At 45.8% G+C, this 21,438-nt stretch overlaps 6 protein-coding genes across 6 annotated transcripts; 2 read left to right on the forward strand and 4 right to left on the reverse strand.

Moving 5' to 3' along the window:
* Positions 1–34: 34 nt before the first annotated feature.
* EYB26_003544 (uncharacterized protein) lies at positions 35–2,143 on the forward strand (the record flags this gene model as incomplete). Its single annotated transcript, XM_054262844.1, has 2 exons — positions 35–1,122; positions 1,180–2,143. 2 exons carry the CDS (start codon positions 35–37, stop codon positions 2,141–2,143), a joined length of 2,052 nt encoding a protein of 683 aa, XP_054118819.1.
* Positions 2,144–2,303: 160 nt separating this feature from the next.
* Positions 2,304–3,872, reverse strand: EYB26_003545 (uncharacterized protein; the record flags this gene model as incomplete). The annotated part of the gene is made up of 1 exon (XM_054262845.1): positions 2,304–3,872. The coding sequence occupies one exon, from the start codon at positions 3,870–3,872 to the stop codon at positions 2,304–2,306; it is 1,569 nt and encodes a 522-aa protein (XP_054118820.1).
* Positions 3,873–4,221: 349 nt separating this feature from the next.
* Positions 4,222–5,943, reverse strand: EYB26_003546 (uncharacterized protein; the record flags this gene model as incomplete). The annotated part of the gene is made up of 3 exons (XM_054262846.1): positions 4,222–4,941; positions 5,008–5,356; positions 5,408–5,943. The coding sequence occupies 3 exons, from the start codon at positions 5,941–5,943 to the stop codon at positions 4,222–4,224; spliced, it is 1,605 nt and encodes a 534-aa protein (XP_054118821.1).
* A 3,529-nt stretch (positions 5,944–9,472) lies between these two features.
* EYB26_003547 (uncharacterized protein) lies at positions 9,473–11,170 on the reverse strand (the record flags this gene model as incomplete). The annotated part of the gene is made up of 2 exons (XM_054262847.1): positions 9,473–10,470; positions 10,546–11,170. The coding sequence occupies 2 exons, from the start codon at positions 11,168–11,170 to the stop codon at positions 9,473–9,475; spliced, it is 1,623 nt and encodes a 540-aa protein (XP_054118822.1).
* Positions 11,171–18,329: 7,159 nt separating this feature from the next.
* Positions 18,330–19,949, forward strand: EYB26_003548 (uncharacterized protein; the record flags this gene model as incomplete). Its single annotated transcript, XM_054262848.1, has 3 exons — positions 18,330–18,343; positions 18,436–18,874; positions 18,927–19,949. 3 exons carry the CDS (start codon positions 18,330–18,332, stop codon positions 19,947–19,949), a joined length of 1,476 nt encoding a protein of 491 aa, XP_054118823.1.
* Positions 19,950–20,031: 82 nt separating this feature from the next.
* EYB26_003549 (uncharacterized protein) lies at positions 20,032–20,883 on the reverse strand (the record flags this gene model as incomplete). Its single annotated transcript, XM_054262849.1, has 1 exon — positions 20,032–20,883. The coding sequence occupies one exon, from the start codon at positions 20,881–20,883 to the stop codon at positions 20,032–20,034; it is 852 nt and encodes a 283-aa protein (XP_054118824.1).
* Between the last annotated feature and the right edge of the window lie 555 nt (positions 20,884–21,438).

Consider the following 21,438-nt stretch of genomic DNA (forward strand, 5'->3'; position numbering starts at 1 on the left):
TTCATCCGCCAGAGATGCTGCGGCTCGTTCCGTAATGCTTCGTAACGATCTACATAATGCTCCTACTGATAATCAATCCATCCAGACGTTCCCAGTGTGCAACAATTGCCGCTCTCGAAAGGTCAGATGCGATCGTGCCCAGCCTGTCTGCGGCTCATGCACACGGTTGCAACTCGATTGCTCTTTCCAGAGACAATCAGTAACCCCTCATCCTGACATTGGAGACGATCATATGGGTTATACGCAGGCTGGAACGAAGAGGAAAAGAGCTCGACGGGCATGCGGAAGTTGCCGGGCTGTCAAGGCTAAATGCTCTGGTATAGGACCCTGTGAGCGATGCGTTTCTAAAAGACTAGCTTGTGAGCTTGAGAACCACGAAACTCGGTCGAGCGGCGGCCATGGCCATATTTATGGTGCACCGACGCAATCTGGGAAGCCAAGTGCTTCTACATTCTTAACAACTTGGCCACTTGACAAGGCGACGACAAGGGATTATTTTCTAGCCTACTTCGAGACAACGAGCAGGATCCTCTTTGTCTTTCTCCACAAGCCAACTATTCTCGTATATTGGAGCAGAGGTATCCTCGACCCGAATCTTATCAAATGCGTCGTCGCCTTTGGGGTTTTCCTGGGGAATGGCCCGTCAGATGGCCAGGCTACAGCTCGAGCTTGGATGCAAGAAGTACAGGAGGAAACCCTCAGACGGATTGGAAGACACACAATCACGCACCTCCGGATCCTTGTGTTGTTATCACGTTTCCGTTTCCACGCTGGTGATTTTGGTGACGCATGGAATATCCTCGCTCTTGCCGCCCGTGTGGCTTTCACTATGCGAATGAACTATGAACACGAGGGACTAGATTGTATAGTGCAGGAGTCACATAGACGGCTTATGTGGGCTATCTACCACCAGGATCGGCTTTTTTCTGGCGGTATTGCGGATCTTCAAGTTTGTCCGGTGGAGAAGATGCATATTCGTCTTCCATGCGATGATCGAAGCTTTGAGATGGGGATTGCTTCAAAAGCTGGGTTTCTCAACGATAACGATATCGATCCAGGTGCCAATATCGACACTCATGCCTTTAAACTTAGACTTCTTGCAATTCGAGATAGGATCTTGAGGTCAGTCTATTAGAAATAAATCTTCATGTGGCGACATCCGAGCTGATCAAGCGGCAGGTATACCAAAACTATTCGCAGACAAGGCACCAGCCCAGCCGAGAGCAGGGTTGAAATGGAAAGCCTTCAGATTGAGCTCGATCTGTTCGAGCGGAACCTCCCACCAGAACTCAAGCTCACCCCTCAAAGAATAGTAATTATGGGCCATTCTCGTGAGGCTAGCGCATATGCTGGGCTCCATTCGCTTTGGATGATGTGCCACTGTAACCTCTACCGTTTCTGTATCCCCGGTATTCGTGAGTCTGTGTCCAAAGAAGCTCTATCTTTGACGCCTCCCGACTTTGTCAAGTACTGTCAGCGCGCATGTCTAGACTTTGCTGTCCGATTCTGCGAATTATGGTCCGAGTTCTATCATCTAGAGTCCAATGAATGCCTCGGCGGCGAGTTTTTGGTATTTTCGATATACCAAGTAGCCCAAATCCTGCACCATCTGCGACATTTACTGCCGGAAGAAGGAGATATCTGCATCGTATCCCTGAAGAAGAAGCTTGTTGGAACACTCGAGCTAGCTAGGCCCCTCGGACGGATATTCAGCAATGCGGCTGGTTGTCTTCGGGATTCGGAGCGACTAATCGACGCTTTGGGCCGGGAGTCGATTGCTAGAACCACATCAGCGTCAAGTATTAACGATGCTCTAGAAGCTATTGGTCAAAAACAACATCTAGCATCGCAGCATTCTGTCCTAGGCCATATATATGATGATAATAATAACCACCATGAAGAAGAGTACCTTGAGCGGCCCGCAGGATATCAAGCGGACAGCCGGTTAGGTTATGCGGAAAATGAGGTAGCAAGGTATCTTCAATCTGGCACAGGTGTGAATCAGTCCAATCACCAAGTGGAATTGGAACTGGAACAACAACAGGAGTTTGAGCAAGGATTTTCCGACGCACTTCTCTGGGATCCGTTCAATATGCAGCTAGATGGGTATTATGATCCAGAGCTGGATTTGTCGTTCGTTTGATTGTTGATCACTTGAAAGCAAACGGGATTGTCTTTTACCTAGCACTTATCTGTTGTTGGGGACTAGACATCTCATAAAATCTTACTGTGATTACGTTTCCTATAGGTATCTGCTATTCTTGAAGAGAAGTTCACCTATATTCGTAACTAACATGCAATAACTAAGCTCGACCGCGCTTCCGGAGACGCTCTTCCATCTGTTCCTTCGGACTCTTCAGATTCACTTCTGGAAACCGATTGTCTTTCTGCCACGGTAAAAAGTCGCTACCATCTACCAGCCAGCGGAGGACGAGTCTCTCGTACTTGGCTATTAATTCACAGTATGCGGGATCGGCAGCCAGATTATGCATCTCATGTGAATCAGACACGCGATCGTACAGCTCCGCAGGTTCGTACAGGCGATAGATATAGGTATACTTCTCGTCCCTTAGTGAGATGGCTTTGCCGACGATGATGGTGTCCTCGTGCTGAAGGCTCGCCTTGATATCATATGGGTAAGGTCCCTGCTCCAGTAAGGGCTCCTCAGACGTCAAAAATCCACCTTCTGAAAAGGCGTACTCTTTATGCTTTGTAGCATCACCGACAAGAATTGGAACCCATGATTTACCGTTATGAGGAAAGTGTTCACCGATGCCTGACATTTCGAGCATCGTGGGTACTAAATCGACCATCTCGGTCATGGAGTTAATGGTCTTGTTCTCGGGAATTCCAGCACCTGCGATGATCAAGGGCTCTCTCACGAGTGTCTCTGATAGACCTGATGGCCACTTTTCAATCAAGCCGTGGTCTCCGAGGTACTCGCCGTGGTCGGTAAAGAACATGGTTACCGTATCCTTCCATAGCCCAAGCTCGTCTACCTTATTCAATATACGTCCAAATTGATCATCTAAGCGAGTAATCATTCCAAAGTATGTGGCTTTTACTTCCCTCCAAATCTCCTCTGTTGCACGCCCCGTTCCGTATCGTTCCCGGATGGCCTTCATATATCGCGGCTCATAGCCCGTCTTCTTTTCTGGTTTGGAAACGACACTGGCCATTTTATCCCGGTCGTACATTGAAAAATAGGGTTCTTCCACCTGGAAGGGACAGTGGGGGAAGAGAAGAGGCATGAATAGCACCCATGGCTTATCATCCGGGGGACACTCGAGCCACTTCAAAGCCGACCGCACTACGGCCTCATCGTAGTCCAGCGCCTGATTTGCGTTTCTCAACCCCTTATAAAAGAGTCTGTTCCAGATATTCTCCTTGTCAATATCCTCGCCACCACTCCCCCTTGCGAATTTGGGCGTAAACTCGGGCGTTTCGAGAAACCCGTATTCGGTCGCGCTTAGTTCCGTGACAGTTGGAGCAAATGTGTCGCCCCTAGGTGCTAGGCAGGCAATGTGATAACCATTCTCTTTCATACTTCGGAAGATATTGGGTTCCCACGGCTTAATGAGGTTTTGGAGACTGCGATGGCCGCTAACATGGGGGTAGCAGCCGGTGAACATGCTACATCTTGACTGTGAACAGACTGAAGCCTGAGTGAAGCAGTTGGTGTATAAGGTACCGCGACGACGGAAAGCGTCGATGTTCGGAGTGTTGATCCCAGCGTTGCCATCTGTAGTGCAGCCAAGGGAATCATATCTCAACTGGTCTGGCATGAAAATGACATAATTGGGCCGGTCTCCGCCATTTGGCGAAGAGATCTTCAGAGGGAGAGGCTTGGGAGGTTGAGAATAAGACGCCATTTTTGAGAAAATTATACTGAATGGATGTAATTCTAACTTCTCAGAGAGTTGGCTATTTTCTGTCTTTTCAATGGGAGGAACGGGGATGATTGCCGCCGAGCGCGGATAGTACCCGGTCATCAATATCCATGACAGACCGGGTGTTTCACCAAAATGAACCGGATCTCGCTCTGGAATAACCCGTGAGAGTCCCTTTTTAAGTACATGTCTTGGAGTGTTTTTGCATACATTGCGCTTTCACATAGCCATGAACATCCAAACTATAATGATGTACGAGACACCATTCAGAATCTCCTATATAAGATCTTGTTATGTCTGATACCACCTCACATTCTGTAGAATTCCGATATCAACTTTTACTCTCCCTTTCGTCAAGACCAGTTCTCGTCTCAACATGCTCCGTAGAGAGAGTATGTGTTCCGACAAAATACGATGCAACGATGGTAAGCCCAGCAATTCCCGCATACAAAATCCAAGCATTTCCTAAGCTCCATGCATACGAATCCTGAACAGCATGCCGTTGAGTGATATCCGATATAGATCGAAGCTGGTCAACATTTACCTGAGCATCCTGCCCCGAAAATGTCGCTACCATGTCCGGAGCCAGTCCTGCATTTACAAGATCCGATTGCTTCAAATTCATGGAACTCTGAAAGACAACTCCACCAATCACTATTGATGCTGCCTGGGCCAGGCCACGCATGAATGTCAGCGTTGACGTGGCCGTGGCTGTCTCCTGTTGGGATACATTCGCTTGGATCGCAACCAAGGGTGGTTGAATTAGAAGACCAGACCCTAGTGCACCAATGATCTGGTAGATCATGATCTTGGCGAGGCCAGTTGAAGATTTGAGGTCAATCAATAACCCAAAGCCCAGGGTCATCAAGACTGCGCCAGCCCAAAGGAGAGCGTTGTAGCGGCCCGTGTAGTGAATCACTAGTCCACTGATAATACCTCCCATACCTTCCAGAAACACGAATGGAAGACCCAAGAGGCCGGATTGTAGGGGTTGTGCCAGCTTTGATGATTGAAAATAGAGTGGGAGATAGTACTCTGGGCCCATCATTGCCTATGGACATTAACGTGTTAGGAATTCAGAAACAGCAATTGAGAACGCTGATACACTTCGACTTACAAATGCGTGCAAGGCACCGATCGCGATTGCCGCGGCATTAGATCGATTTTTGAACACCTGAACCGGCATGACCGGATACTTTGCGACTTTGGCTTCCACAGAGAAAAAGACACCGGAAAGAGCAAGACCAACGATGATTAGAACAAGGACTTTTGATGAAGTCCAGTCTGTATATTCGCCACCAATGTTGAGCCCGAGAAGAACCATGAGTGTCACAGCTAGTAATGACGCGCTGCCTAACCAATCGACTGCTTTCAGACCTCGCCATATCGGAGTCCGGGGATTGTGGACGTCCATGAATAAACACACGACGAGAAACGTCACCGCAGCGATGGGGATGTTTGTGTACCTAGCTTGCTATTAGTTGTTAATATTCCAGATACCGAGCGTAGTAACTCACCAAATCCATCTCCATCCAGCATACTCGGCAAATGCTCCTCCAACAACGGGACCAATGGCCCCGGACATAGCCCATATAACATCACAAATTCCCAGGTAGAGAGTTCGTCGCCTCATATCAAACATATCGCTAATCACAATATTTACAAGCAACATTATAGCGCCGGCAGCAGCGCCCTGTAGTGCTCTTCCAGAGATAAGCATCCCCATACTTGTCGAAAATCCACATACAAAAGAGCTGACCATGAAAAGAGCCACTGCCATAAGAAAAACCACTTTCCTGCCCCAGATATCAGAGAAATTGGTCCAGACAGGACCTGAGGCGGTATCAGCAAGAACATATGCAGCTCCAACCCAGGTATATCCTGATGTGGATTGGAAGTGTTTTGCGATTGTGGGTAGCGCCGTTGTGACAGTGGTTGTGTTGACGGCAGAGATGAACAGGGCAGCGTATAAAACAGAGAGGAGAGTCAAGACCCGTAGACGACTTCGTGGATTCTGTCTGTGCTCCTCTAATGTGAAGATCTCGCTGGCCATGATGGTGGTTAAACTACCGCTTTATTTTTGATATCGTTGATTAAATTTATTGTCCTTCACTAATCCCTGCTTTAAAATAACAAGACTCTAGATAAGTTAGAACTTGCGATGAACTGTTAACATGTAAACATAGGAGAGATTTCTTCAACGAATGTTGACATTGTAGCTTATATACCGACGTCAGTGTCTAGGCATCAACCAACGATTATCTAAGGCGTCTATCTATCTATCATTGGATATTTTGGGCTTCGGACCCCGAGGCTTCCTGGGATGTCGCTATTTACGATACATCTGACGTGTTAACCCTAACCCTTATTAGGCTGAGGATCTCTAGCCCTAATATCCCCCGCCCGTTTATCAAGACCTGTCTCACACTCTCCTGCTCTTACAGCCCTTGGTTCGGGAATCTGGGATATGAGCCACTGAAAATTGCATTCAATTTAGAACATGCGCAACAACCTCGATTTCGACTCGCATATCATCCTCGCTGAGGCGAGTCAGAGCGACGCAAGTCCAGAGGGGCTGATGGTTCGGCATGTATTTCTCAAAATTGCGGACCATGACAGCCAGAGCCTCATCATTAATTGGAACGTGGTAAGAATTGACGCGGAAAACCTGACTCCAGCCTTTACACCAGCATCCCGGAGGTTGTGTTCAACATTGGCGAATGCTTGATCAATTTTGAGCATTGATCTCGCGGTAGAAACCTCCAGTTTCACGGTTCCATCCGCCTTTTCAACACCCAGTAAATTGAAGAAAGACGAATAACCAAAGCGAGTTAAATGCTCACCTTGCCCTGCGCACTCAATGCGGTCGCCAATACGGACAGCCTGGTTGTATCTAGACTTTTGCCGGTTTTTCTCACCAACGCCCTTGTAGCAAAGTACTGAAGATGGGACATTGATAAATATGTTCTGTCATCAATGATAATTTCCGTTCTTATCGAGCTAGCTTGTATAGACAAGAAGCATCTGCATTACCCCTAATTTTCTCAGCATTGATGAGACTTCCGTCCGGATACGGGGGACTCGCAAATTGCAAGTAGACATTGCTGGAGGCTCGAGATCTCTCCTGCATGTTGATGGTTTTGTATTGATAGAATTCCTGTGTCGGCCAAATGTAGTAGAGGAAGGAAAAGGATATGCATCCAGTGTAACTCACCTAGGGCTTATGCATACAGCACACAGCTTATAAGGCCTTACTCACAGGTAGGGTTTTCCTTTGAGGATTCACTAATAAAATTAGTAGAGAGCCTAGGATCAAATCCATATCACAGAGGCTGGATTGTTATGTCTTAGTACTGTCTTCCTGTTTGTCTTAGGCAATATAGTTAGTTGCTAGTTGTGGACTTCGACTTAGCTAAGAAGTTTCTATTCATATAACTATGAGTGTGCAATCCCCCTGAAAAAAGTGGATCTGAGTCGGGAGAGTGCAGAAATGGAGGTTATAGCTCTTCTGACGAAGATCGACACTTGTGCATATATACCTAGGTGAAAATATGCGAATTGATATTCTCTCATCTGCTTATCAATATATCCACTGGACATATAGTGTACATTTACATGCAGTTGAGCAGTCTACTAGGTCAATGTGACACATACAAACAGTATCCCGAAAGAGTAATAAAATTGACTGATATACCGAAGAGAGTTAGAAAAAAAAATTGTTCCCGAAGAAGCTGCACATAATATAATCTGACAATATTAGTGCTTCTTAACAACTGATGGGCTGTTACAAATGAATTTGATTGATGATCGGTCATCAACATACACCCTACCCGCATAGTAATTGCTATCGGGATAATTGACTATTTTGCATTTAGCCTGTAGATATATCACATTTGCGTAGCTAATAGTCATTGTGGATAATCGCCTCTACAAATTAGTTCCCTCTAGAAGAATCCATAATGATAGGCTTGTCATACGCACCAACTAGTTATACTGATAGTATCCAACCTAACCCTCAAGCTGGCATAAGTGATACATGTGTACCAGATCTGCATCTCACTTCTGTGGCATGTCGAACCCAAATATGAGGGTCCATGGGGTTACTATTATTTCATCCTTTGCATTTTTCAGCTTTGATTCCTGGTATAGATGTCAGAAATCAAGAATTTTCTTCTAATAGTCGTCCCGATGCGTTCTTGTCCTGTCCTAAATGTTCGGACACTGTCTATCACTCTGTGCTGAACTATTTCTCAGGCCACGTAGCATATTATACATGGCGAATGGAAGGGTAGTCGTGAGAAGTCCCATGCAATATGTGCAGACTATCAAACTTCTGGGGTCGTTCGCTCGCCCTTTCTGGTGACCAAGCTTCGCTGTCACTTACCTAATTAGGCAATTTATCAGGAGTACGTTGTGTTCCAGTGCCTTCTATGTCAATTCATGACGGACATGGAATATCCTTGTAATTTAGCCATGGTCTAAACTTAAGTAATAGTTTTCGATTTATATTCTCTCCGTACTGAGTGACGTGGTTCGAACAGAAGCTTTGTGAGATCAACCTAACTTCGCCCCTTGATGGAGAAAAAGAAACAATAACTGGGTTGATGACATACATGAATACTATTCTATTGCAAATACGTAATATTTGATATATAGGTAGACAAGTAGGAATGAGGCACATATTGGAGTTAATTATTTGTCAACATTGATTGTCATTGATAAAAAATAGGTTATACTACCCTTTAAGGTGGAATAATATAAGCGAGGGGTAATTTCTGGTATACTAGTCATAATATATAGGCTATATTGGATTGTTCACACGTGTGTCCCATGGAATTGTAGCATTAACTTTGCATAGAGAACAATGAAAAATTTGATGGAAGCAGGGGATTCTTCTATCATGGTGATGATCTATTGTTTTTGATTGATAGATCCATAGATGGCCTCTTTAGAATGCTATAAACAGTGTTTTCGAACGTATATATAAATGTACATATCATGCTCAACAGTGACAGTAACAGTACGCACAGTAATCGAAGAGCAAGAATAATGCTTCCGAACAAAGAGTTGTTTCGGGGGGTTTAAGCAAATTTTCGGCCCGTATCAAGTCGTTCAAGAATCACGAAAGAACATAAAAATTGTTGGGAGAAAAAAAGTGATGCGTATCAAACGCCAGTTGTCCGCATCCATGCAGATTGTCATATACCAGAACCCCCATCTTCCAAGTCCGCGCCCATATCCCATTCATATCCACATCCATTTTCATGATCCATGCTAGATCCCCAAACCGGTAGATCTGATACCCACATTAGTTTCCATTTCAAATCCAAATCTTGATACACACTCCACAGTTTCAGGTCGTTTTTAACGGTATTTTCCTTTCTGTTGCCATTTCCCCGATGCTGCGCGTGATTGAAAAAACACATAAAGTGAAGTCGAAGAAACAACTAATATAAAACGAAGACAATCAAAAGACAAGAAGATACTATCAGATACGGATTTCTCTCTGGGAAGTGGAGAGACAGAAGAAAGAAAGGTGTCAATAGGTAAGTTGAGAAGCAATGCTTGATGTCCTCTAGCTGCTATGGTTTCATTGTGCTAATAACTTGAGTCACAGGTTGAGCGGCGTCGAGGAGCTGGTTGATAGTTGAGATTACTTCCTTCATCGAGTTCTTGCCTGTGGCCAGCCCGTTGACACACAGTCCGAATTTTTGGTTAACAAGTGTGCTGAGAAGGATTCCAGCCACAGAGCCAGAAAGAATTCCCTCGTGACGATGAGGTTGCCCAACGCCTGGGAAGGTCAATGCCCATGAAGCAACACAATGCTGTTCAGGGATTCCGAGGCTTAATTCGAGTTGTGCCAGCATACCCATAGAGTTATGATAAATCAGTCGAAGCTGCGAGTCCCGATCAGGTTGTTGAATATGAGCGGTGGCAGCGAATGCAGCAGCAAAGCCCGAAAATGTTGGTGAAGACTGACTATGTTCTGGAGTTACAACAGCCATTAATTCGTGAAGGAGGTAGGAGAGAATAATATGATAACTGCCAACCAAGCAGGTATAGCAGTTGATTGTGGCTAGTATCAATGAAACTTGAACATCTTCAAATGGGGTGCCCTGCCACGATGGTTGGCCGGAAGAGGATGATGTGAATGAAGCAACGGGGCTGATCTGAGGGGCCATAGTAGCCTCTCCTGCTGAAACCAAGATTGGCTCGATCGCAGAGCCTGGTGTCTGTTGTGTCTGTTGCACACACGAAGGACGTCGAGAGTTGGCTGGCGTATGAATTTGAGGAACGAATGGATTTACGGCCATTGAGCCGGGGAATACGGTCTCCATTGTCGCAAGACCGCTATCGACGAACACTCTTACAACTTCGAGAAATTGTTGTGAGTAACGTAGCACGTTCCGAGATGCCGCCTCAAGGTTATTCAAGGCGACATTTGCATCCATATTTCCTAACATGGTGAGTTCCTGAGCTACCAGACTCTGACAGTCTAGGAGATGCATATTCATATCAAGTAGTCTTCTGAGATTTTCCTGGTCCCACCACTGCTCTCTGTCATCCAAACAAGGGAAAGCTATAGTGAATCAAATTTTAGTTTTCCATTCGTCGACACATCTCTGAATTGCGGCAGGACGGGTTGAAAGCTTACGGTCATCGAACTCATAGCCATCCGAGGCTTTGCTACAATCACTCTCAGGCGTCCAATCCTGCTGTCGGGCCATTGTGAAGGAGGTCGCCTGTAATGGCATTTGTTTCTCGTGCTCATTTTCCATAGAAGGGGGCGTTATCAAGCCTGAAAATATAGGTACCGGATAGTCTTCAAACCCACTGTTGACTAAATAGCATTCTTCTGGCTGCAGCCCTGGTCCCAGCATCGCCATCCGGTCGGGAATTACTTCGTGGTAGAAGCCGACAGTATTGTTAACCGGCAACTGGTCGGGTACTCCTGGCGGTGATGAGTCGCCTTGAGTACAGTGTGGGTGCCTGATCGTGGCTGTCTTCTCTGGCCTCGTGATTGCAAGAACTCTATCCTTCGACTTCTTTTTACTCACAGGACGATCCATTGAGCTGATGGTGCATGCTATACGTGCCTTGCGGCAACGCTTGCATGGCATAAGAGAGGGTCTCCAAATGTCCCTCTCGCATCGCAACTTCTGCATACGACAGCGATCGCAGGCAAAGCGGCGTGGCTGCTGAACCACTTCGGGAGGATGAAGAGGATGTTGATGATGGTGACGTCCTTCTAGAGGGACCAAGTGACTTGAGGCGATCATTGTTATTCGATTATCTCTGGATCCGATTCGAGTTGGATTTTTGCGGGCTCACAACAGAAAGAGCAGCAGCAGAAAAGGAATGAGAAGGTACGGTGTGCTGTGAAAGGAGTTGACTAGATTTGGAACGACAAACGAATGTGAAGCTGCTTGTTATTCTGTGCTGTGGCTCACTTGCTTTCGCCACTTTATTCTTTTTTCCCTTTGAACTCTGTTTACTGCTGTGCCAAAAATCATCAAGGTATTTATGGAAAGGAGATGCGTCTGGGGTTAAATATAGAGGGCATCGAACGAATGAATGGTGTCTCCTCAAGGGGGGAATTAAAAAGGATTTCCCTGGGGGTGGCGTTCGAGGAAAAGAACACATCTGTGACGTTCTCGCATCTTGACTAGCGCTTCAATCTGTCAAATACGTCTCAATATTGAGTTCCAACTTTCCAAGATCTTCCGATCGCAATTAAGCGGGCTCTCCATCTGGGCCGAGAAATTGTCTCCATGAAGATTCTACTGGTCCGTTCGATGAGAAACACCATTGCACGCTGACAGGGGATTCTATCGACTCCCTATTAGCCTTTCAGCGTGGACTACCACGGCCTTGTTACATGGAGAAACTATTAATCGCAATCGTACTTGAGACGCAGGAGAAGCCCTAGCACTGACAGCCAGATACGTACTGACGAGGACCCGCTTTGGTGGCACATCCATGCATATGTCTTGGGCGGTATTAGCATGTTGGTCGCTCCAAACTGCCCTTAGACTTTCCTAATTACTCACTTGCTCAATTAGGACAACCTACTGTTTCCCGGATAGGCCACCACTCTAACCCAATCGGATGTTTGCAACTCCATCGGGGCCAGTTAATGGGCGGCGCAAGAGAAATCCATTCGAATAACGCCGACTGAGGATCACGCCAGCAGAAGTGTTTACGCCAGCCACATTCAGATCCACCTGCAATGCAAGTTTCATCCATACCACTAATCAAGAAGAATTCTGTCTTGGTGTTATTCTATTAAGCATTTGTGTATTATATTTCTTGGCCATTCTATCTGCCCACGGTCCGCTTGTCTACGTTCAATCTCATTGTTAACTTGCCAGAGAAGAAGTGAGTATGGGCCAGCGGAAGCCCATAACATCCCAGGCAGACGGTTATCTGTCGGCACCCGCGTTAGTTTTAGAGCAACCACTGTCATGTGCAGCAGTGCTCGTTTGGCTGATCGGTGCTGGGTGCTTAGCTTGATCAGTGCGGATCTGCAGCAAGTCTATTTGCGGGATCGTCAATAATAGTTCCCATCTTAAATGCCGGGATTGGAGGGATATTAAGAAATAATCACGATGAGCTGAAGAATAGCCTTGTTGTTCTAGCCTGCAGATGTCCAAATATGAAAGTCATTGTTCATGTTCATTCTCAAGCATGAAAGCCTGTTACATTGTAAAATTCTCCCCGAGAAAAGTGCTGAGATCACTCTGGCTAATATGAGAGGAGAACCGGTAGGACGAAGGTCTGAAGAATATGTTTGTCGTGCAACCCTAACAAGGCAAACTAGAACCTCTACCAACAATGTGTTCTCAATTTACCCGTCGCCATGGTAAATCTCAAGCATCATTGGCACGAACCACGAAGCGGCGGTGTCGACGCTGTCAAATAAGCGTCGGGTATCCATGGCTGACATGATCCTCGCTATCTTTGTTTTGACTGACTGATCTGCAGCTAACTGTCAATGGTGCCAGCCACAGGTGACTGTCATTTAATTGGCTGTGTGGACGTATGAAAGGAAACAAGAGAAAAAGTAAATATGTGAGTACTTACGTACGTGAGTAAATACTACTGCCGGGTTTTCGGTCCAAAAACGAGTGTGTGGTCGTGTTACTTGCTAGCGACGCCACTTGGAAAAGCCACGTTCTGTGCGGTGTGGTTGTGTGGTTTGGCTCGACACAAACTTTGGAAAATCTACCACGGACGTGGGATCCATAGGATTATGACAGGTGGTCTGGCCAAAATACGGTCAACGAGTTAGGGCAACGAGCTAAGGTGTTCAAAAAGCCGCAAAGTAGGACCAACAAGGTAGTGTGGGGGGAGGGGCTCAGGAGTCAGGACACTCCAGTGCTAGGAATATTCGAGCAATATGTGATAGATAGAGATGGAAGAGGAGCCACTAGGATACATAGGATCAAGTCTTTAGTGGAAACCTCGTATTTTCCCTGTGAGTATTGCCTCCGGAGTCCGCAATACGATATACCCGGAGTCTAATTAATCTGATACTAGGAAGAAAAAGGGGGGAAAGGAAAAATGGGAAGTAGAAAAGAAAAGAAAACAGCCACGGAGTGAAAAAAAAAACAAAAGATTGATAGGTGTCCGTGATGGTCTGTCTGATTAAGGAACAAAGTTCCAGCTAAGCCCTGACGAATCTCGGGAAAGCCGCGCGCTAGCGGCCCGATTAGGTAAATGGGGCTGTGGATACGGATCTAGTGTGGGGAAGCAGATCAAGCCAATCGAATCGAATCTTCAGGAGTGATTCCTTGAGTCATACTATGAGGATAACTAACTAGCTAATAGTTATAGTTAGACGTATAGAGACTCTAAGAGTCTAATTATAGTAGTAGGGCGACCGTAGATGATTGTGGTTACTACATTGGACGTGGGTATTTGGCCTCATGATGTGGTATGACTGATGGGTGGGTTGCAAGCTATCAAAGAGAATCGGATCTCAAGCCCCGATATAAAGTCACCCGCCACATTACAAATCACTATGGCTGAACAGAAAATGGAAAGCAATTGTCAGCTCGTTGCATTACGTCTGCTCCGTACCGAATAATCAGATCGAACTACTACTCTTCGACCGAGATCCAGCCGACGGGTCTGTGCTGATTTAAGCGAGACGAACTCAAAAGTAATTGGCACGCCTAGGCAAATCAGAGTTTTCATCTTTTTAGCTTACTGGCCCGAGAAAAAGGAAGGAGGGGAGAAAGTCCTCCAATCTTATTCCTTCCCGTAGTTACTGCTGCTGCTACCAAATGCCAGGTTTGCATGCACTGGGACCACTGCGCAATCAATGCAATGCATCTGACACAAATGATCTCCCATTCCAAGCTTCAAGGTAACAGTAAGGTTGCCGCCTGAGCCTCCGATTGGTTTTTTCCCGATCTGGAGGTTAGTCAGGGCACGGTTCGTCCCTGGGTCCAGCCTTAGCTAGATCGATATTTAAGAGTACTGCTAATAAAACAAGTGCATCTATGTTAACGTTTTTCGGTTTGAAGATACTCTTTTAAGTTTTGTGTACCTCGGTACCAAATCCTCTATCTATGCATGCATGAAATTAGAAGCCAATGAGAGGCGAAATTTTAGAATCTTTTGTTTTTATATGCCTTTCTACGACGTACTTCGTAAACTTGAAGTAGGTTATCAAATGCAATAATATCTATACATTATACACTAAAAAGTCACCCATATTTTTTTGAGGTCAAAATCAAACCCCGGAAAATGATGAAACTCGTTAGATCTTGAGAACTAGGCCAAAGATCAATAAAAATCCCCTTCTTCAGAATTTGCCACTAGGCTCTATCACCAGTTCGATAATGCAATCCAAGACTGTCTCGGATACTCGGAGTAACATCAATGAATCGAATCTACAGAAGTTGATATGGATTCTGCAAAACCAGATCTTGCGAAATCAAAATTCAAGATTTAACAGAATCACTAGTACTATGTATATTCAATAGTGGGTCCTCCGGTCTTACTTCAACAAGTTATCTCCTTCCATTTGGGTCCAGCATACGAAATTTGAGTCAATCTTAGATTTGGCGGTATGATGGTAATAGTATATGACATGTCTAACTGCTGCCCGAGGGTATTACCTGAGGAGCTACTACCAAAGTAGGCGTTTAGTACCAATATAACTCGAGTCAGGGATACTAATCATTGTGTCTACCAAAGTAATAGCAGCAGATCTTTACGTTCTTCCCAATAGCAATTCTCAGAATATTGAATATTATTTTCAGTAGGGCTACAGTTTAGATTTCCGTTATCAGAACGATAATGTCTATAACAAATAGGAAAAGGACGGTTACTTGTACTTGTTGGTGGCGTCGTGTCAAGATTTCTACCCCTGTTCTAACTGGGTAGTCTGCTCAAACCTGTCCACGCTTGTGCGAAGCTAAATGACTATCATATGCTCGGCTTTTTTTCTCTTTCACATTTCTTCTTATAGCCGAAAACATAATCCGTTATCAATTTGACCGCACATTCTAATTGACGGTGAGCGATATGAAACTACTATACTAGACTAGCTTAGCGCGCATGTCGTATTAACGCATGTTGAAGAAACTATAGAGTGCGAATGCATTTTGTTTCGGGTTATATCTGGCTAACCAACATAACCATACCCTATATCAGATCATTATACCGGTATATCTGACAGGGATATGCCCATGACAGGTACCGAAGACGATATCCTGGCCTGTCAACCCTCCCGTCTGGATCAACAAAGGCATGAACGCTGCTGTCACCACAAGTGCGGTGTGTGGACATCGACGCAACAAATTGGAGCAGAAAATCCACCATCCTGCCGGTCGATATGTGTTGGTCACTCAACTGGCTGTACACATGCAAGTTCGTGAGACATGTCTAGTCAAAATTAGAGACTCAATTATCTGACGATACTCAAAAATGCACCTCCTCCACCGAATATCATTGGATGGAAATAATACTCCAGAGATGGATAAGGGTAACAAGTGACAGAAATATGGGGCAAGCCATCTTGACATACACCTTCATGTAGAAACAGTGCAGTATCCATATAACTGCATGAGTTGGTTGCATATTCAGTGATCTCGGTAGGTACCAGTGATACCCTCATGCAATGTTACCAATTGTTATCCCGCCAAAGGGCTTCAAGAGTCTGCATCTAATTGACATTTGGTACGCTACCCTTCATACAATTCCTGTTCCTCGCCTCTGTTGGATTTTCTTATTGTGTATGGGGTAAATCGTAATATATTCCATATCCTATATAGCAGCGCACTTGCTGTCGGAAAATTTTTCTCTCATACAGTGTATCTAAGGTTTATGGGAATCCGAGTTTTGACACCATTGAGTGCATTAGCCTCAAAATACGAGGACGAGATTGCCTCAGACATACAAAAACGGCTCTATAGGTACCAGAAAATCTGTCCGGCATGTTTACGCGGCATCTTCAGTATTTCGAAGAGGTTCTCTCATCTTCTTCTCTATCTATCAACCATTTGTCAGAACTAAAGAAACGTTGTTGATGACCGATTAAGTTGCATATGAGACGGGAGCACAAAAGTTGAAGCAGCACAATTGAATTTAGGTAATATCGTACAATTTCAATCTCTATCAGGTCATGTTTCTACCCTAATGACTCTGAATGTTGGACAAAGCATGTGCTCAGTTGAGATCACAAGGCTATTCTTTCCCCCTCCTCGTCGTCGTCACTCTTGTGTTGCTAGGACAATAGTATCGGTATTTTTACTAAGAGGCATTACTGCGAGAGTAAAATTGAGATTCGGTCTTGAACGAAATGTATGATGTGACCGGGCTATATTGGGTGATTCGACCGCATTCTTCACGCATGTCATTATTCTTTCCAACGAGAGCGTTTGACAAACAATAGATATTCAAAGGAGAAAACAAATGGAAGTTTAAACAATACAGTTGCTCAAGTTTGGCTTTATCTAATTCAGAAAAACGACATATAGAAAACGGTGTACTTTCCCAAATTAGTTAACAGAATGTCAAAAGTAGTCGAAGATCTCCCAGCCAATGGTCTGCATGGCCCGATCTTTGTAAATCTCTGTTAATTTTAAAAGGCAAGTCTTCATTGACCAATGAAACGCTGATTTGTATACTTAATGATCGTTTCCACCTACCTCGCTACTCGATGCTTCACCAAACCAACATTGAAATCGGTGTTATAATCTTAGATCTCAATAACTATGGAGATCCTGTTTCACTCCATACTCCGGTGCGACTCGAAGCCCCAGATGTTGCAAATTGGGGATTCCATATCCACGGGTGGAAGGGTGCATCCGTGGAATAGTAGGGTGAGACGTGCATTGTAACATGGAAGGTTGCTCGGGGATCCCATTTCATCTCAGACCCAGCTGGGTGGATGGATCGATCGCACTTAACCAAGGTACATATGTGTACAGGATAGATAGAATGGGGTGTATTGTCCCAGAGGGCCATTGACTGATGAACTATGTTGTATTTCCCTCTTTCGACTGCCGTGTGACCTTCTGCTTCACCATAGGGTTTCCAGCAGATACACTACTAACAAGGTTCACATAACAGTATAAGACAAATCAGAGCTGAGAATAGTATAGATTTTGACACAACATATGCTGACTCGATGGTCGTGCGAACTCACGGCGGTCAACTTGATGTCAAATCCCACAAGGCTTTCAATCGACCTGGTCATCTGGCTCATCCTGTCTCTAGCCGATGCAACATCACAAGCCCTAGGCAAAAATAACAAGATTCTCGGTTTAAGCGAGTGATCTATTGAACTCTGATTTCTCAGTATGCAGATATGCAAGTTGCCGTATACTCTGAAGCTCATGTGAGCTGCGTAGACCTAAGTCATGAACCTTATTTGGGTGCAGACGGTGGTTGCCTCTATTCGTTTGTACCAGGCCCTTCAAATTGTGTACGAAGCTAGTTAGTCTGGTTTAACATGTATGTTCTAGATATAGAACATTGATAATCTTCCCCATTTCGTCGTTCGGCTCCTTGGTAATGGAACAGTTGACGGAGGGATCTCTGGATTGAGGCCATGCTCTGGATTTATCTTAATCTCAACTCCAGGTAGAATCAAATAATTGGGGATAGCCTAATATCATGACCAACAGAAAGTCATTCTGGATATCATCGTAAGGAGGCATATACAGAGTACATTATTCAGGGTTAGGGTTTATATATATACTACGATGAAGGCATCTGATTGGCCAAAGCAAAATATATACTACGTAGTAGAAGAGCTGTTTGCGGCGGAAGCTTCACCGCCCTGGGATGTGTCCCACGTCGACGTAACTTTTCCTCGCGCAAACTTAAGAATGAAGCTTGAGATATTTGGATATTCTCAATCCAATTGACGTATGGCATGTTGCAGGATCTAGAACTGAGTCTCTGTGTGTCTAGTGAGTAATGGGACATCGTGGGTAAGTCAATTGAAGCTTTTTTTTTTCTCTTGCATTTTCTTTTTATCAGATAAAGTCATGATGTAACTGCTAACGAACGCCTTCACGCGCAGGAATCAATTCCACATGTATTCAGGAAAAATGGCAGCTACCTTCATGCCACGATTACGCCAAATGACGGGCATCTCTTCTGCGTCGACGCGAGCCTATTTGCGGCATATCCCTCGAGCTACCTCAACTTTCAGCAAAAGATTCGCATCCACCGAACCAGAACCAATCGCTACAATAACCAAAAAGAATAAGAAATCACCGGTCCGAAAGTTCATATTTCGCGCTTCACTAGCTGTCGCTCTGTTTGGTGGCTATCTTTATGTCACCGACACTCGAGCCAACGCTCATAGATATATCGTCGTACCATTTGTTCGTTGGTGGTTTCCGGATGCAGAAGACGCTCATCACGCCGGTGTCGCTGCGCTTAGGGAGCTATACAAGTTTTGTTTACATCCGCGAGAGCGCAGTTCTCCAGATCTAGATGGGAAGCTGAGCACAGAGGTACAACCCATTCTGAGAACCTATTTAAGTGGATCGTAACTTACACAATTAGGTCTTTGGCTACACTCTTTCCAATCCCATAGGAATTTCGGGAGGATTAGACAAAAACGCTGAAATCCCCGACCCTCTCTTTGCCCTAGGTGCAGCTGTCGTAGAAGTCGGCGGCACCACTCCATTACCTCAAGATGGCAACCCCAGACCACGAGTATTCAGAATAGTCTCTCAGTCAGGAATGATTAACCGATATGGTTTGAATTCCAAGGGCGCCGACCACATGGCCAAGGTTCTGAAACAGCGTGTTCGTGACTTCGCTTATGCCAATGGGTTTGGGTATAGTGATGCCGGGGAAGAGCGTGTGTTGAATGGTGAGGCTGGTGTGCCACCTGGCAGTTTGAATCAGGGCAAACTGCTTGCTGTTCAGGTTGCCAAGAACAAAGTTACGCCGGAGTCGGATATTGCTGCTGTTACGGCAGACTATGTGTATTGCGTCGACCGAATCGCGCCGTATGCAGACATTGTGGTAGTCAACGTGTCAAGTCCCAACACTCCCGGCCTGCGCGGACTCCAAGCAACAGGACCCCTAACCGAAATCCTCAAGGGTGTCGTGGGCGCTGCAAAACGTATTGACCGCAAAACCAAGCCCTTCGTCATGGTCAAAGTAAGTCCCGACGAAGACTCCGAAGAGCAGGTCGACGGTATATGTCACGCTGTGCGCGAATCTGGCGTCGACGGCGTCATTGTCGGCAACACGACAAACCGACGACCTGGCCCTCTACCCAACAGATCCCCACTTACGCCCAAGGAGAAACTAACCATGACCGAGACGGGTGGGTATTCCGGTCCACAACTGTTTGAGCGTACGGTAGAGTTGGTGTCGCGTTACAAGCAGAAATTGAGTGATGCGGAGTCACCAAAGACGATTTTCGCGTCGGGCGGTATTACGAATGGGAAGCAAGCACAGGAGGTGCTTGATGCGGGTGCGTCGGTTGCGATGATGTATACCGCTATCTCGTTTGGTGGAACAGGCACTGTCACCCGGGTAAAGAATGAGCTTCGCGAGGCAAAAAATATCTAAACTTGAAAATTAGTATCTATGTACGTATCATTATAAAATTCTTTTATGTTCGTCCCTCGATCGTGCATTAATTTAAGGTAGCCTACGACAAAGTCGCCTCAACCTCTCTAACAACCTTCCTAACCCCCTCAACCTGATGTGCAAACCTCCCCAAAAACATCCCATCAACAGCCTTCCCCAATCCACCTTCACTCCACAGGCCCGGACCCGCACTCCCACCATACAAAATCCTAACATCGCCTTCCCTCTTCCCAATCACAGCCCTAATCCCCGCCACAACAGCAGCAACATGCTCAACACCGGCCGGCTGCGGTTTTCCGATAGCCCAAACAGGTTCATATGCAAAGATAACGGGTGCATGGCCCGGTAACGCACTCAGGACAGCACGAATCTGAGTTTCGCATTCTCTGACTGCTAGACCGACGGCTTCGGAGGCAACTTGTCCTGGCGCACTCAGTTCACCGATACATACGAGCGGTATGAGACCTTGTTTCGAGACTGCAGCCGCTTTTTTACCTGTGATTTCATCCGTTTCGCCAAACAGGTCACGGCGCTCGGCATGTCCCAATTCAACGAGAGAAGCGCCAATTTCCCGAAGAGACAGGGGCGAGACTTCACCCGTATACGCGCCAAAGTCCTCCCAGAACGAGTCCTGACCACCTAACAGGAACGGCGGCGGCACCGCCTCCCCTTGTTTTGTTTCTGGTAATGTCGACTCCCATTCCCGAATGATTTCCGCGCATGGGTAGATAGTCAAGAAATCCGGAATTAGGGCTAGGAGCAATTTGGAGCGGTTTTTGGCTAGGACGATTTCGTTTTGCGGGTCGAGAAGGTCACGGAGATATTGAAGTGTGCGCGAAGGCGTAAAGTACATTTTCAGGGAAATTATGAGGAGGTTTTGCGGTAGGACCGGGTATGAGACCGCGGTCGCCATTTTTGCGTGTGTTTTCTGATTCATTCTTCTGATAGCTGGATTGATATCTGATCCTTAGCTGCACCGAGTCTCACGGAAAAAAAAAGGGCCAATTGATTCGCCTGGTCGTATCAAATCTGATTAAGATGAAACGTTCGGAAAAGAACGGGCGAAGTCGCTTCTGACGGTTGGTCCTTGTCGCAATGATATGAACGATGATCTTGATAATGTTATCCACAATGATGTCACTCGCGCTCGCAGCACTGTGTTCCGGAGACTGTGTGTATGGTGGGATAAGCACTAATCTGCGAGATTTTTGCGATCCTGGAGATGAATTGAGTCAGACATATGCTTCGCAAAGCATGGTTCTAAGGTTGCTGCATATGATACAGGGAAAATGCGTACCTGGTAGAGTCGTAATGATAGCGGGGTTGCTCCGTATGAAAAAATATGGAGTAGGTATGGAGAGGAGGCCCTGGCCCGCTTTTCTCAGGCCGTGGAGAGAGGGATGATCTGGGGGGAAGAAAAGTGGTTTCCTGGGGATATGCGAAGGTCGAGAAATTATTTTGAATTTTT

This window comes from Talaromyces marneffei, chromosome 2 (assembly GCF_009556855.1).
Source record: "Talaromyces marneffei chromosome 2, complete sequence".
Taxonomy (NCBI): Eukaryota; Fungi; Ascomycota; class Eurotiomycetes; order Eurotiales; family Trichocomaceae; genus Talaromyces; species Talaromyces marneffei.